This window comes from Alosa sapidissima, chromosome 6, assembly GCF_018492685.1.
Source record: "Alosa sapidissima isolate fAloSap1 chromosome 6, fAloSap1.pri, whole genome shotgun sequence".
In the NCBI taxonomy this organism is placed as follows: domain Eukaryota; kingdom Metazoa; phylum Chordata; class Actinopteri; order Clupeiformes; family Clupeidae; genus Alosa; species Alosa sapidissima.
The window spans coordinates 9497492-9515332 of record NC_055962.1 but is presented as its reverse complement, the minus strand read 5'-3'; the positions used below and the strand labels follow the sequence as shown (position 1 = coordinate 9515332).

Here is a 17841-nt window from a genome sequence, read left to right as displayed (position 1 = left end):
ATAAATTACATAACAATAACCCAATTACAGTTCCACTAAAATTACTTGGAGAACAACATAAAAAAATGATTTATGAAAATGTATTAAAATGGAGTTTGTTTTGGAACAAACTCTTCATAAATCTTTGATTTAGTTTAGTCTCACTGATATTGGTTTAGTCTTTCTCACTGATATTGGTATTTGTTATTTCAAAGAGCAAAACCATATTCAGCTGAAAACAAGAGAGATATCAATAAAGTATCTATCTATCTATCTGTCTATCTATTGGATTGCCTTGCAAAATGCATCTAACATGGAAACATCTGATACATTAGGCCACTCCTCATAAGCCTACGCAAAAATACAACATGCAGCCAGAGAATGTCTAATAAGGGCTCTAGTGGGGCTGTTAAGCTCTTAAAATAGGGACGATCTTGCTTTTTATGAAAGAAGCATGAAACTTTCAGGGTTTGTTCTTGATGACCTAAGCTTTAATTTAAGATCTGGAGGCATTCTCAGTTTGACCTCTGAGGTCAGATAGAGGTCACTGACCTCTGTAATATGTTGTGACACTACAGGTGAATGGGGTAAAAAAAATTAAATAATAGATATCACCATGAAACTTTCTCAGTTGATTACTCATGTTAAACTAAGAAAAATGTATTGAAAGTTTTTTTTTTATATTTTAATGTTTGTTAAAATGTAATGTAAATATGCAAATTAGGCCTTATCTCGTAAAAAATGCACTAATTTGCATACATTTAAAAAAACCAAAATCAGATTGTCTGATAAAGCCAGGCTCAAAATATTTTTTTTTCGTTTTGTTGTCATATGAGATGGGAAAAGAATAGAAGGGCTCTGGTTGAGTTTAACAGCCCCACTACTCTGATGCAGCTTAAATTTGTGTTATGACACGTGGTACGGAAGTGACTGTCTGGCGTCTGGCCCCATAGACAGTGGCCCTGCCTACTTCTGAACGCTGCTCCAATCGCATACGTTTATTGATGATGACGGGTTTTAGTTCAAAAAAGTAGAGGGATGTTACTTTGAACCAGCTAGCTTCTAGCTGAATTTCCACTAACGTTAGCAGAACGCCATGTAAGTAATATTACTCATTTTAGATGTATGTTTAAATCGAACTACGCAATAACAAAAAAGCAGAATGAATGTGTCTGTCTGTTAATTTCGCCTTGTCGATTCTTTCAGTGAAATCGTGAGGTTAGCTTGTTGCCGTAATAGCTAGCTAATAGCTGACTTGGTGGTGTAGCCTATATTTGGCTTGGCTTGATATTTAACGTTTCTCACCTGCAGTAACGTTAAAAACATGGCAGGAGAATCAAACCCAGTCTCCTTCCTTCAAGAAAAACAGTGAGTTCGGTTTGGGGTGTCATAGCTTGCCAACAATTACAGCTAAATTAGCAGTACTGGTTAACGAATCTGTTGTAAATCTTTCTTTCTCGGCAGAACATTTGAGTTGGAACTACGCATGTACGACGGAGATGACCCTCTTGATGTTTGGGATAGGTAGCAGCTAACATTAACAGAAAATTCATGACAACATCGCTAATGTATGCTTAACCTAACCGCTAATTACCGTTCACCTCTCTTTGACTCATTTCAGATACATAAAGTGGATTGAACACACGTACGCAAAGAGTGACAAAAACCTTTGTGCAGTTCTCGAGAGGGCAGTACAAAAGTTCGTGGATGACAAAAAGTTTTATGATGATCCACGGTATGTGGATATGTGGATCAAATTGGTAAGTGACTCAAGTTGCACAACTTGAGTTGAGACAGTCATGTGCATTTGAATCAAGTGCCATGTGCATTTGAATCGATTATCTAAAAATCCATGAACTTATCAATCAGTATCTGGGTTGGTTGGTTTGTTAGTTCCCTGATAAAAGGAATATGTTAGATACATTACAATGCATATGACATACTTGTATAAAGATGAAACGTTTTTATTTTTGTTTTTGTTGTGCTTTAGGCCCAAAATAGTACACAGCCCTTGAATATGTTCAACTACATGCAGACAGAAGGCATCGGGGTGCAGCAGGCAGCCTTATACACAGCCTGGTCAGATGCACTGGAAAAGCAGGGAGACCAACAGCAGGCAGACATCATCTTTTTGGAGGGCCTGAAGTGTGGAGCCAGACCGCTGGATGAACTACAGAGACACTACCGGTAGTGTACTACCGGTACCACTACACTATCACAGAGCTCTGCAGAATGGCTTAACGGTGCTTACACACAATTGAGTTCCGTCACCGCATGTCAGTGGGTGTTCCCGACAATCGGGGGGTGTAGCCTACTATGCGAATGCCTTGAAGTAGGCCTATAACAGTAATTTGATTGGCTGGTGCCTTGCGTTGCTCTCCGTCAGTGCAGCAAAAGTTGAACTTTTCGACAAGGGCGACGGCAGCAACGCAACATAATGGACCCACAATTCAGTTTGGTAACGGATGGCGTAAGCCCATGTAAAGTGAACGAGCCAGCACTGCACTGCACGTGTGTGTAAGCGCTGTTAGTGCAATTATGTGTGCAGCTGCAGTCTTTTTGAAAAGTGAGTAAAGTCTAAGTGTTGCTCATCCAGAAACACACATTCTGGTCCACCGATTGTAGTGTGTGTGTGCCGTATACAGTGTGTTTGTTTTTTGTTGTTGTTGTTGTTGTTGTTGTTTTTAAGGATGACACGCAAATTTGTGAAGTGTTCCATTTACGGGGCAGCCGTGGCCTACTGGTTAGGGCTTCGGACCTGTAACCGGAGGGTTGCCGTTTCGAACTCCGACCAGTAGGCACGGCTGAAGTGCCCTTGAGCAAGGCACCCTCACTGCTCCCCAAGCTCCGCGGTTGTAGCAGGCAACTCACTGCGCTGGGATTAGTGTCTGCTTCACCTCACTGTGTGTTCATTGTGTGCTGAGTGTGTTTCAGTAATTCACGGATTGGGATAAATGCAGAGACCAAATGTCCCTCACGGGATCAAAAGAGTATATATACTTATATTTATACTTAATGTGTTTTGTTGTTGACCTCCTCAGAGCTTTTCAGAGTCGTCTGTCGGACCAGGCTGTCGGGCATGGGGCAGATGTGACCCAGGAGAGGCAGGACTTTGAGCCTCAGCTGCCATCCTCAGTGGGCCGGAGGACTCGACGGAACCGCAGGGTGCTTGCGTCTGTGAATGGAGAGGAAGGATCCGTAGCTGGTATGTGTCTCTTCTCTCTCACTCTCTCTTCTCACTTTCTCTCTACATCTCTCTCACTGTCTCTATACCTCTCTCTCTCTCTCTCTCTCTCTCTCTCTCTCTCTCTCTCTCTCTCTCTCTCTCTCTCTCTCTCTCTCTCTCTCTCTCTCTCTCTCTCTCTCTCTCTCTCTCTCTCTCTCTCTCTCTATATATATATATATATATATATATATATATATATATATATATATATATATACACCTCTCTCTCCGACTTTGTCTACCCTACCTTGCGCTTGTGTCTGAACTGAAGTATCAACCAATTTGCAGGTTTCAGTTTGCGTGTCCAAAAAAAAATGAACATCCTAGTCTATACAGTCAATAAAAGTTATTTGTGCAGTATGTATTTGCATAACTCAATACATACCTAGACATACATATCTAAACATTTACTTTTCATATGTGCTCTTGCATTGTTAAAGCTGGCTTTCTCCAGCAAGCTTGAAGTGCTCTCAATTAAAAAGTGCCAACATGGATTCTTTACAGGAAATTCGAGCACAACAGTTTACCAGTCGTCCACTTCAGGCCTTGGACAAAGCTTGTCTGTCTTTGACGAGAGCCAAGCCGGGTCCGTCGAGCCCGCTGTCGTTGAGGCCAAAGTGAACCTGTTTATGTCACAAAGAACAGACAAGAGGGTTCGTAATCTGACCACACTTATCACCTCACTACACACACTTGTTTAAGCATTACATATGTTATTTTGAGGATAATGTTTTTAAAGGATCAGAATAATGTTAAACAGACAAAAAGACAGTTTTGGAACTCTGTGCTTGCCTTGGAGAAACACAACAAAAGTAACTTGATCATCAATCATCCAAAAATTAGACCCTAGGTTGTTATATACCGAATTTCCTCTTTAATCCCACCTACCACTCAAATTTGTATACACAGTCTCCTTTGAAAGGTCTGGGTTTTTCACTCAATGTATATGTGTGTGTTTGTTATTTCCATCACCCCTGGGTTTTTCACTCGGTGTATTGTTGTGTGTTTGTCCTTTCCTTGACGCCAGACATTGCAGGTGTGCTCCTCTGCCAATGTGAACCCTTTGAGTGAGCCAGAAACTACCCAAACCCAGAACCTGGTGGGACCCCCTCACGCCTCAAATGAGTAAGTGGCAGTATGGGTTTGGGATGTGGTAGTGTGGTGTGTTTATAGCATGACTGTATAGTGATGGTGTGGTTACTTTTACCAGAAATGGTGTGTGTGGATGGTGTTACTTATACCAGAAAAGTGAATATTAGCCTTCTAATGTAGATTTTTTGAGTTTTCCAGATTATACGGCCAGTTGAGGTTTTTATTTATGTATTTATTTTCTTGATGTAATTTTGTCAGTGAACTCACCTTGGCCAATCCTCTCCTCCCCTCTCAGCCCTAGTGCCCCATTGGCCGCAGAACAGGACCCTTTGGCCAATCAGAGCGAGGATCAGCCGGGGGTCCAGGTCATGTACTGCAAGGAGCTGCTGATGAGGGGTCCGACAGAGTTCTGCTTTGAGGAGCTCAGGGCTGAGCGCTACTTCGCAAGCATGCGCCAAAAGCTACAAGGTACAGCCTGTTGTCCGACACTTAGCCCAGGTCCTACACATTCCACCATCTCCATCCCCTCATCTGTGACCCATCGTCTCCACCCTTCCTCAGATACATATGGCATTCATCATGCAAAATGTTTGTTGTGACACCTGTGTGGACCTGTCCGCTACTCAGCAGTGTTCATTTAAGCAGTAAGCCCCGAGAGGCTGTAAGTTATGCTGATTCTACAACAGCTAAGGGGTGTTGTTAGGCACGACGCGCTAGCGGAGTACATAGAGTACAACGGAGTTACATAAAGTAAAGGCAAAGCAACGAGAAATGTAACGATTTGATCAACGGTTTGATTTGATCAAACTGATAGTTTCGGTCTTTGACTGTGATTGGCGGAATCACTTTCGATGCCGTTGTAAAATGCAGCATTAACATACACCTTGACCGCATTTCGTTCTATATTACTGCGCTACCATAACTTGATACAAAAGTTAAAGTAGCTGTGTCTCGACGTTGCTTGGCAACCATTCAGATAGAGGAAATATATTTATTGGCAGAAGAATGATTATCTATGAATAAATTGTTGCATGTCTTGTTGCTGTGCCTTTAATTTATGAAACTTTGCCAGGTATTTATTGCGGTTTTAGAAGAAATCCTGCACACTGTCCATTCCACATGCAAACATTTATTTGAATATAGCACAACGTTTCAGTCTCAGACCTTCATCAGGTAAATTTATTGTAACAGTTTTAGAAAAGCAATAAGCCACTCGAGTCCGTAGGTTACACTGATTTTACAACAGCTAAGTGATAGCGCGTCGTGCCTAACAACGCCCCTTAGCTGTTGTAAAATCATTGTAGCCAACGACCTCTCGGGGTTTTTGCTTTAATTATCAGTGGCTTCCTGTGTTTTCCTGTATACACAGTATATATTGTCTACATGTACTCATCAGGATTTATCACTGGCTATCTGTTTATTCCTCCAAACACTGCAGTGTTGATATGAACTCACCTGCATGAATTACTAACACTGGTGTTTACATGTGCTCACTATTGTTCACCTGCATTTTTCGGTGGCTTGGTATGTTTGCTCAATGGCCATGCACACCTGTGTTTACCTGTGCTCACGGTTGCTCACCTGTGCAGAGAAGCAGATGTACCTGAGCAAAGAGAAGGAGAGGCTGAGGCAGCAGATCGAGCAGAAGATGCAGGTCAAGTCCACTCTGCCTCAGGTAAGGAAGGAAACCTACATCCTGTTTAGGGCTGGGCACCAAACGTCGATGCTTTTATGGCACCGACCAAAAGGCTCCGATCCTATCGGGTATCGAAAAATGTATTATATTTCGATGCCAAATTCCGATAACCAAAGAAATAAATCTTTGTGTCTGTTGGCTAATAAACACTTGATCTAAAGTGGCTGGTGATTGGCTGCATCACGTAACGTTACACAGGTCACACAGAAGGAGGGTTGAAATGAAGGATCTTTGAACATCACTTTACCAAGAGATAAGGCTTCTCCCCTTTGATTTTGAAAACTCTCTCTCGCCTCCAATCATGACAACTACGACATCATCAACACCACGATAAATGATTTCTGGGCAAAATTGTGTCCTTTTGTCTCCCAATAGCTGGCCACCGATTAGCTAATTATGCTAGCTATTTAAAAGTTTAAGGTTTTGCTCAAGTGACAAGCATTATACACAATGCTGGCTTGCATTATAACAAACATCTCGTCTCCACATAGAGTTGACAGTGTGGCTTAATCCACAGCTCATGACATGCTTCTGTCTTACAGGAAAATTGTCAAGACAAATGCAAACCCTTTATGGTTTACAATGAATCTGCTAATCCTTCCACGGAGTAAGTCAACTACAAAAATTGTACTGTGCCATGCACCTTTGTATGTGTGTGATCTAGTGATATTATTATTGTTATTATTATTATTATTATTATTATTTATTTTTATTTTTATTTTTTGTTCAGTCTCATGATGTATTCTTAAGTGTTTCAGTACCCTTGACTGTATGCATTTGAGAGTGTTGTTTCTCTTTCCGGTGTAGACCTGTGTCCGCTGCAGTCGTCCAGCCCAAACCCTTTGTCGTGTTCAACGAGAATGTTGCGAGAGGCCTGCCTCACGAGACGTATGTCTCCTCATTTTGCCCTTCTCTTGTTTCTTACAGATGTCCATTGCTATAACCTGTCCTGTTCCTTCAGATCGGATAACAGAAAACACCTCTTAGCTGTTCATGAATTGAATTACTTGTCTCAGTTGGTCCCCATATTAGGAAGTCATGGGAAAGGGAAAAAAAACGTGGACCATGTTGTCTTGTATTTACAAATATGGACTGTTTTTGCTTTCAAATGTGTGTGAACATAAGGGCTGTGTTTCATATCTTCATCTATCTGACTTAACAAGAAATGTGTCAAAGCAGTCAAGTTGTAGGAATGTGGTCAGTCACTGCGGACTGAAGATTCAGACGACCTGAATGACCCTGTATATTCCTCTATTTCTGGTCATGTGACGCAGGTTAAGCGCTCTTGCAGTGGCTCCATCTAAGCACAATTCTCTGAAGCTGCCCATGCCCCTCCTGAGGCCCCGAGGCTCCCCATCCTACCCGCCCACAGAGAAGGTACACGCTGCACGCTCCCCCTGAAGGGGGCCGCACACCAGCGTCAACACTTTCGATGTTCGCTTACTTCGATTCCATTGTTTTCCATACTTCCCCGCACACCAGCACCGAATCCTTGACCGCTGTTGTCGGTGCCGCCGAGTAAAATCCATTGTTAATTGAATGCTTGCCAGTTCAGTGCCGGTGTGCGGGAGCAAAGGACAGAATGTGTCAGCACACCCATGTCGGTGATGGAGTGCGACAGGGCCCTAGACATGTTTCAGAGCGGTCTGCTATGACTTAAACCTGCAGTTGGCAAGATTTTTTTTGATCATATTCACTGAAACCGACACTTTGCTCCGACAGAACAACATAAATCAGCCGGTTTTAGAAAAAACTTGCACTTCTACCTCCACCTAGAGCCTGTTATTTTTTTTTGCAAAAATCTACAGCTCCCGGTTCTTCTGGTTCAATCAGAGCAGGGCTGTGTGAGATCTGACTGTCAATCACAGTCTGGTGCAGTCTTATCTGGGGTGCACTGACGAGCACAAACTCAATGAGAGGGTGCTTGGTGGTAGTGGGGGAGGTGCATGAGTGTTGTAAACATTAAACATTTTGGCTAAGTCCCCTCAATCTGTCAGACTTGTAATTGATGCTTTGGAAAAAAAGCGTTAGCCACATTTATAAGTACATAAACAGTGTCTTAGCCATCAAATAAACTGCAAGTATGACATTTTTATAGATGCTAGTTGGGACAGAAGCACAATAAATGTGTACACACTGAAGTACATAGCTTTGGACTGTTCTGAGTCTGTGGCCTCTAAATGACCCGAGTCGTCTCTACAGGACTGTACAAACAGGTCCCTGTCACAGGCTGAGGAGGCGATCATCAACAGCCACCGCAACAAAACCCTGAGCATCAGCCCCGATGACACATGCGACTTTGCCCGCGCCGCCATGCTGGCGTCCACTCCCTTCGGTGGGGTCAGAGGTCAGAGTGGCAGTTTGACGGGCGACGGGGCTGTGACCGAGGTGGTGCGTGGGATCCCTACAGAGTCCTGCCCTGACACCACGCCACAAACACCAGCTGAGCCCACACAGGCCAACAAACTCAGGTGCCACACGAGTCTCAAACTCCGTCTTTACTGGAGCTTTCAACTCCAAAACGCATCTACGTATTTGTATTTACTTTGATTTCTATAGTAGATTGATTTGAAGTAGGGCTGCACGGTTTGGAGAAAATATCTAATTGTGATTTTTCTGACAGATTTGTGATTGATTTGCTAGTCAGACCCGGGTCAGCCCACACACACACACACACACAAATGCGATTAGATTAACCATTGGAACAGAGTTGCATGATTAATTGCAGCCTTTGCGATTAGATAATTGGATTAGTTCAAAATTCGATTAAAAATCAATTGATTGTGCAGCCCTATTTTTAAGTGTTCTTGTGACCCAAATGGTTGAGCAAATAACATTGTTTTAACATGCTTGTGTGTGTGTGTGTGTAGCCCTATTCTGGAAGTGAGTCAAGAGTGGCGTTCAGTATCGGCCGTGGCTCGGCACACTCATCATTCTGCTGGCTCAGCCTCCGTCGTCTTGCCGCCTGTCCCAGACGAGGGAGAAGAGGACATGGACCAGGAGATGACAGCTCCCCCTGGTGGTCAGCCTCCCTTCTCTCCTTTAATCTAACCCAACTCCATCTGATCAGCCACTCAGGGCACCGCACTGCTTTTACACCGTTCCCTCTCGGCTCACTCCCATTGTACTCTCATGGAATCTAACTGTCAGATGAAACCCGTCCTCTGATGCTCTGTTAGCACATAATTATGCATGGCCATGCCAAATTTTGACTTCTTATGATCAAAAAAATGTGTTTTGTTTGTTTTTATTTACATCGCAATGTATTGTATTTTGTCATCTCCAGGAGGAAACTTGTTTCTATTGGTCAAATACAAATTCACTATAACCCACCCCCTGCCCCTTCATTTTTTTCCTCAACCTTTTTTCCTTGTGTGCAGAAGACCAACCTTCCGATCCATTCAGTTTGGAAGTGAGAAGACGACTGCTGCACAAAATAGGCCTCCGCACCCTCCCTGACCTACACCCAGAGCCTGGTCTTCTGCCCAGCTCTATCCTAGGCCTGCGTCTGGGTAACACACACACACACACACACACACACACACACACACACACACACACACACACACACACACACACACAAACGGGTGTCAATGGGATCCTTTCCAGACAGACCTGCAGAGCAAATTCAGATTTGCTAACCAGTTTGTCTTGTCGTGATGCCCTCTACTGATGCTCCCGTATATATATCCTGGATGTATTGTGTTTGAAGGTGATGAAGTGCTGTCCTGTCTGATGAAGATGCCTGGGCTCGAGAACCACTACGTCCTTCCCCCAGAGGAAGACTTTGTGGTGCTTAAGGTAGGACACTACAGCACATAGACCAGGCTATGTTATTTCGTAAGCCGTAAGCCTGCTCGATTGTGGCAAAATCATAATAATATTGAATTCACGATTGTTTAACCTGATTAGCCAAGTGTTTTGGAAACATCATCCATTTTCTAAACTAAAGATTTACAGTAAATTAAATTGAATTTTGGAAAAGAAATGTAATGTAACTGAAAAATGAAATGTTTTGAATGCATTGAAAACAAATATAATGTAAAGCAAAGGGATGGGCTGGATTTATAATTCAAGACAAATGAGAATTGTTGCAAAAAGTAATCCAGCAAAATATTCATTATATTTATGTTGTTTTCATAATAATTGGAAGTCATAATTGATGATTAATCTATGAATTGGATTAATTGCACAGCCCTTAAAAGTTGTTTTAAATATGTCATGTAGGCATCATATGTTTAGGCCATCCTTAAAAATATTTTCGTTTGCCGTAACCCGACCGACCCTGTCAATTTAGAACCGACCCAAATATTTATTTTTTTCCCCTTTTAGTCCGACCGACTTTCCGGTTGTAAACTTGCGTTAATACTGACCGATTGTTTTTTTACTCTAAACAACCAATACAAATGCAATAAAATGTTATTTATTTTAGTAGGTCTAAGTATTGTGAATATAAATTGCCTACATGCAAACGTAGGCTCACTTAAATAAAACCTTGTGGCGTCATCTCTACACCATTGGTTTTACGCATGTCACACTATGGCCTATATGCTTCGTTTCATTCACACAAACTGATAACGCTTTTATTTGGCTCGAAGTTCTGGAAAAACTGTGGCCAGATCTTTTCCCATCCCTTCTCCCCCTAGTCTAACGGTGACCGTGTCGAAGTATTGAAATTGGTTGTGGTCTATTCAGCATTTCTCAAAATATGGGTCCGCAACGTGGAGACTGCTGGTCCGCGGAGTCGTGGAGTGAAATTAGGCCCGGTGCTTCATCTGATAATTTGCTGCGCAGTTGATCAAGAAACCGCGTGCCGACAAAAAAAAAGAAAACAAACGTTTCTGCTATCGATGTCATTAAACATAGAGCCGTATAATAAAGTGGTGGTATTAGCATTCATTCAATGCGCATCTGTGCGAGAGAAACTGAAACTAATCGATAACGTTGGTATCAAAGCTCCGCTTCAACCTGTTGGAAGGCTATTTATTTGTTTAACGACACTTCATGATACTTTTGGGCAGCCGTGGCCCACTGGTTAGCACTCTGGACTTGTAACCGGAGGGTTGCCGGTTCGAGCCTCGACCAGTGGGCCGCGGCTAAAGTGCCCTTGAGCAAGGCACCTAACCCCTCACTGCTCCCCAAGCGCCGCCGTTGTAGCAGGCAGCTCACTGCGCCGGGATTAGTGTGTGCTTCACCTCACTGTGTGTTCACTGTGTGCTGTTTGTGTTTCACTAATTCACCAATTGGGTTAAATGCAGAGACCAAATTTCCCTCACAGGATCAAAAGGATATATACTATACTTAGAACGACGTTGTTTTTTGGAACTTCCATAGAAACAGAGCAGAGACTGTATAACACACTGTATAGCATTGAGTATTGTATAGTCAAATTTCAATATAACGTGGCCAAAAGCTATTGTAGCCTTCTTTCTGGGTACATGTAGGTGAGCCCTATGACCCCAAAGTCTGCCATGACTGGGCCTCAGGTCAGTCAAAGAAGTTTGAGAAAGGCTGGTCTATATAACCTGCATCAGAATGAGGTTTGCAATGGTGCGCCTGAAGGCACGGGTTGAAGACCCAGTCAGTTACCTCTCGATATGCACATTTGTGTAAATTCATACCTATGTAATCACCATGACCTGAATACTTTTTTTTTTTTACTTTGAATCTTGGAAAAAAAAATATTGACCTACCTACCGAGTTTTTTTTGGCTGTTACTGCAAACAAGAATATTTTTAAGGATGGCCTTACTTTCTTCAAAAAAAAGCATCTGCTTGTATCGCAGGGATTGAACTTCTCAGGCACTGAATTCAGGCATGGACCAGGATGTTATAATAAAAAATAAAAAAAAGATAATTATTTATAAAAGCGTTGAAAACTTCTGAACTTCATGCACAAACATTTCCCTTCCTTTTAAGCCTTGTGTATTGTAAAATGTTACGCTGATGTGTGTATCTGATGTAAGGACTAACTGTCGCTGGTGGAGTTACAAACTGACCCTGGTTGTGCCTTCCACATAGGTGGACCGAAGCCCGGTGCCTTGGGATTTTTACATCTGCTCTCAGCTTAAGGCCCGTCTCCCAGCAAACACAGAGGAACATTTCCTGAACCAGAGCAGGTGTTTCCTGTTCGAGGATGGCTGTGTCACAATCTGGAGGGTCCCCAGAGACACCACATTAGCTGTGAGCAGCAGGGATCATAGTAGAGCAGAGCAGCAATCATAAATATTGTTATATTTATTATTATCCTGCGATTATCGACTCCATATATTACAGCAAGCTGTTTAATTACATTAAATGGCAAGGGCACATGGTCTTAAAGTTCTTTCAGTAGTAATGTAATAGTAATACTTGTAGTAGGAGTAGTAATAACAACACCTTTATTTCATGGTGCCTTTCAAAGCACCCAAGGTTGCTTTGCATAAAGTAAAGTCTATAAAACACACACACACACACACACAGTACTCCTTCCTGTTTGATCTGAACTCCATTGCAGGAGTGGACGGCGGACAGGGATGACAAGCAGCTGGTGGCCTACCTGGCCCTTCGACTGGTGGAGATGGTCATACGCATGCACACCTGTCACCTGGTGCACGGAGCCCTCTGCCCACACTCACTCATCTACTATCCCAGGTACCAGCGACCCACCCCCCAACCCCAACCCAATCCCCCCCCAAGCTAGTTAGCGATAGGTTGGCCATACGTTCGAATTTAGGCCGGACATATGGATTTTAAAAACCCTGTCCGGCGTCCGGCGCAGCCTCAAGCCGGACGCTCATTTGTCCTCCTTTTTAGAGTTGCGCTCGGCATCTAGAATCTTTGCTCGGACGCAGCATCGTTTCACAAACTATGGACGCGAAGACTGCTGGTCAAATTATGCGCAGTGCTTCTGTCACTCTTCTGATAATTTGCTGCGCAATTTATGAAGGAACCACGGACTGACAGAAAAAGAAAACAAACGTTTTCGCAATCAGGAGGAAATACTGTACATGTTAAGTTGATATGTTTGCATCTTTCCAGCGTGTGTTGCTGGCCTAGCCTAGGGAAGAAAATATCTGTCTAAGTTATAATACCTGTAATCTCTGTCAGCAGCTTGCTTGCCAGCGTTTCCCAGTAGGCCTACTTCGCAAAAACTGTGAAATATAACCGCATAATTTTTGAATGTCGGCGACTGGCTTCCGGCTACATAAAAAAAAAACGTGCGCTTGCGTGCTTGAGATGAAACCAGCAGTTTTCAGCAGGATCATGCGAGGAGGACCTGTCTCTTAATTAATTTAAAACAAGTCAAAGGTTTTACAATGTTTCAGTCAAGCTTTGGTTGGTTTAGATACAACTGGTATGCAAAATGTAAAGTAGTGGATTAACTTTAATTTGCTGTGCTGCATATGGGACAATAGATGCACATAGGCCTACTTTATATAATTTACTATTACAATATTTAAATAGCTTAGTCTAACTTGGAAAAAAATATTGAAGGGTATCCAGTCCAGTGCACATGTTTTCATGTCACTCCTAAGAGCCCAAAAGATTCTGAAGGACTCTTCTCATCCTAACAATGGATTTTTCCTAATGCTGAAATCAAGAAAACGCCCATGTAGTCACAAAGCCAGAACTGAGAGACTCAGGAGAAGTTTTTATCCCCAGGCCATCCAAACTCTGAACTCACACTATATTGACTTTGCACACATTCACTCCTCAGCACTCATGACTTTTAGCACTTTTACATCCCTCTCCCTATGCTACAGACCTTTTATTTATTTTCTTATTTCATCACACGTCAAAACACACACACACATATCTGACTTTCTCCAACTTTTGCACATCTCCATAGAACTTTTTATTTATTATTTTTGATTTCTCCTCCATCTATCTACCCATGTCCTTGATTGCCTAGCCTTTCTGCCCTAGGCAATAAACTTCCTTGTAATAAACTTCGTTGTATCTATGTCTTTGGCAAGTAGCCTAGGGGGCTACTTACAGACACCGGTGAAGAACAGTCAGCCTCAGCCAGTAAGCACAACCAAATATGTACAGCCAGCTTCAAAAGCAAGCAGCCCAGACCCTAAAATTGGGCATTTATAGCTGTGAAGGTAATTCACACCAATTATTTTCTTTCGCCAAAATATATTTGGTAACTTCTGACATCCAAAATGGGGTGGGGGTTAAAATTAAAAAACTATTGCATAAAAGTTTTAAGTTGTCGTATATATCTTTTTGCCGTGGTATGGTCTTAATTTTTGCATTTAGATGTCTTGAAAAGGTCTTAAAAGTCTTTAAATTTGCACTTGGAAAATGAGCAGATACCCTGATTAGTTTGTTTGTCTGACTCTTTATGGAATTCAATCATGTCCAAATAGCTCTTACTGTTCACTATTAATTATTTTTTCACCACAAACCTTTTCATGTTTATTTTTTTAAGCTTTGATATAACTTATTAACAATGTGTATAACTATGTTCTTTGAGCCTATGTATAAATAATTCACATATTCATTCAATAATTCAAATCAGTCATGACTGCAGTTACCGGTAGTCTGATATCTGTAATGTTTTTTGTTAAAGCCTGTGCATTAACTGTCTCTATTCTAAACCTTCAGCCCAACCGAATCTGATCCTGAGCATGCTGTCGTCATGGCGATAGATTTCTCCAGCTCATTGGATCTGCAGCTCCAGATGGACACACAGACAGTTGGTTCCCTTAGCAACGCTGCTGACTACATCAGTAAAGGGCTTCTGTCCCCCACCTCCTCCCCCTACCAGGTAGTGTGTACACACACACACACACACACACTTCCCCCCCTACCAGGTACACCCACACCCCAAACATACCCACACACCCATGTCCCACCACCAAATCCAAATCCCAACCCATGTTTTCCCCATCCCAAACCCTCACTCATCATTGCTTACACACATGTCCCAGCCCAAACCCACACACCTTCAATCCCACCCATCCCTTCACCTACACCCATATTTTGCCTTATACCCCTTTCTATCCTAAACTCTCTTCATCTCTTCACTTTAGCTGGACCTGCTGGGTGTAGCTGAGACTGTTCACCAGATGCTCTTTAAGAGACGCCTGGATGTGGTTAAGACCGAGGCAGGGTGGAGCCTGGCAGAGTCAGCAGAGACCAGGTTGGTGGGGTTTACCTGTAGCCTCTCTTTGAGCTTCATCTCCACTGGTATCAAGACACAAAAAAGGGAAGGGAGGGTTAAGAATGAAAATGTATAGATTGTAGTCTGTTTGTTGTTAGGGCTGGGCAGTATGGCAGATACGTTGTGAAGGCTTAAATTGTCTTTAACCAATTGCCATAATTTCTCGGTATATGACTTGGTATATGAGTTTTGAAACAAAGAATGACCCATGTGACTGAGTTGTGAAGGCTCATTATTTGCCCTTCTCTAGGGTTGCTGTATTCTTACTGTATTTACCTTTACCCCTATTGTCCTGCCCCAGGCTACACACACAGGTGTAGTAGTTATCTATGCTGGTAATTGGGGTTTGAGTGAGCACGTGGATAAATCTGCATTTAACAAAATGTTATGAGCCTCACATCACATTCTGTATGTATCTGTCATATTATGGGTAATCCAAACACTCTAACTCAACTGTGTGTTGATATATGTTTGCAGTGGAGGACCACTCCATTCTGTCTGGCACAAGTTCTTCCAAAAGATTCTAAACAGTGGTGAGAGGAGTACAATGACACTGTTGACCGAACTACGGGAGGACTTGACAGACTACAAAGAAAATGTTGTTCTGACTCTTGTTCTGACTGTAATATAACTAGATCAGTTTTGACATTTTATTATTAAAAATGCTATTGTTAGACACCTGAGGACATGTTTGTCTCTTCAAATAAAAATAAAATATTTTTTCTAATTCCAAAGTCATCTTAGTGTTTTACATGAAATCATAGAACACCCCAAAAGAGAAGTGCATGGTGAAAAATTTGAGTGTAAGATGGGAATACGCTTTGCGTTGTGATAAAAATACACTTTGCGCTGCGTTTTAGATAGTCAAGATTGCTCCCTAAGAGTTGAAGGGAGACATAAGATTGGTCTTGGATGAGGGGCTGATTTAATACAGCATGCTAAAAATATTTCACAACTTTAAATAAAAGAGGTAATACAGTGACACAAATTGCCACATGGGGGCAGCATGTGTACACTATTTTCTGACTGTCTATGATTGCATTGAAATAACGCCTACTACAGAAGAAGCCCTGGAACATTTCAACATGAAGTGTTTTCTGTGAATGTCACAGTCCCCAGGCGTAAGATGCAGGAAATTATGTTTGAAATTCATGTTGTCACATGTCGAGCAAGTGAAGAAGACTACCACAGGCCTGAGAAAACTACATGTTTTTTTCTCATAAAGAAAAGGGCTGTTTTACTTATCACAACAGAGCTCTGATTACTAATACAACATAACATAGTTTACAGATGAATTGCTCTTGACCTTTCACTCTACAGCAGTAGTCACTTTTAAGCATTATGCTAATTTTGAGTTTTCAGTGCATCTCATTCCTTAAGGCTAGACATACACATCACTGGGACAGAGTAGCACCTACAGTGCAACCGGAAAGTTTTCAGACCCTTTCAAGTTTTCCACATTTTGTCATGTTTCAGGCTGATCTTAAAATGGATGGAGTGTTTTGTAAAATGTATAAAAAAAAATAAAAGACTAAAATATTCAATTTACATGATTCATGACTAAGTATTCATAGTATTTACATCAGTAAACCTGGGGACCCAACTTTAAAAAATACCGACCTCTGAAAAAAGTGTTCATGGGATCAACTTGGAAAGCAGAGATGCTTGATTAGATTCCATCTGTGCCTAAATTAATTATTAGGAGAGGCACACATCTGTCTATATAAAGTCTCATAGTTGATGGTGTATGTCAGAGTGAAAACCAAGCCACAAGGTCGAGAGAATTGTCCACAGACCTGCGAGATAGGGTTGTGTAAAGGGACAGATCTGGGAAGGAAACAAGAAAATGTCTGCAGAATTGAAAGTGCCTCCATCATTCTCAAATGGAATAGTTTGAAACAACCAACAGTCTTCCTAGATCTGACCACTCAGCCAAACTGAGTAATCCGGGGGGGATGAAGAGCCTTGGTCAGACAGGTAACCAAGGACCCAATGGTCACCATGAATGAGATCCAGAGTTCCTTTGGGAAGATGAGGGAAGCTTAAAGAAGGACAACCATCAGTGCAGCTCAGTGTTTGGTTTCTTCCATGGAAATTGTGGCCAAATAGTTCAGTCTTCAAACCAGATGATTTTACTTCTCATGGTCTAAGAGTCGTTCAGGTGCTTTTTGGCAAACTCCCAGCAAAAAATGGCTTCCGTTTGGCCCCTTTATCACATCCTGTGGATCTACGGCCCTCAAAATGGACACGGTGCTCCCCTCAGCAGTACAGACATGGCATTCTCCCAGCACTGACACAGCACGCTCCTCGGCAGTACTGACACGGCACTCCCAAGCACTGACAAGTCACTCCCCCATTACTGATATGGTGTTCCCTCAAACCAGACACAGCGTTACCCCATGTACACCCCAACAGCTGCGGCACAGATGGCCCTTCACAACAGACAAGGCGCACCATGACATCACAAGTTGTTTTTTTAGTTCTAGTCTGTAGTGTTTTTAGACAGGTGTGGCACAGAATCGCCAAGAACAAACCATATCAGTACAATAATAAAAAAAAAAATCAGTACTAGAAATGCTTCCAATGCGACCAAAATGCTAATGAATACCTCAGCTACAGGGGGTTTGAATCCACATCTATGTTTTCTTCAGCCATTAGTGTCTGTGCTGAGTTTAAAGTGTGAGGTGTCGCTAATG

At 42.3% G+C, this 17841-nt stretch overlaps 1 protein-coding gene across 2 annotated transcripts; it reads left to right on the top strand.

Annotated features, from left to right (window-relative positions):
• The first annotated feature begins 957 nt into the window (after window positions 1–957).
• bub1ba (BUB1 mitotic checkpoint serine/threonine kinase Ba) lies at window positions 958–15879 on the top strand. 2 transcript variants are annotated; one of them, XM_042094396.1, is made up of 22 exons: window positions 958–1077; window positions 1186–1347; window positions 1444–1503; window positions 1601–1739; window positions 1970–2166; window positions 3021–3184; window positions 3709–3857; window positions 4232–4329; window positions 4592–4764; window positions 5886–5971; window positions 6535–6599; window positions 6800–6880; window positions 7267–7369; window positions 8195–8463; window positions 8863–9014; window positions 9373–9504; window positions 9705–9793; window positions 12013–12174; window positions 12488–12624; window positions 14587–14749; window positions 15015–15124; window positions 15623–15879. In XM_042094396.1, the coding sequence occupies exons 2-22, from the start codon at window positions 1304–1306 to the stop codon at window positions 15774–15776; spliced, it is 2727 nt and encodes a 908-aa protein (XP_041950330.1). In that variant the 5' UTR covers window positions 958–1077; window positions 1186–1303; the 3' UTR covers window positions 15777–15879. The 2 variants fall into 2 exon arrangements, with proteins under 2 accessions (XP_041950330.1, XP_041950328.1); XM_042094394.1 differs by having other exon boundaries at window positions 969–1077; window positions 1291–1347.
• Window positions 15880–17841: the final 1962 nt, after the last annotated feature.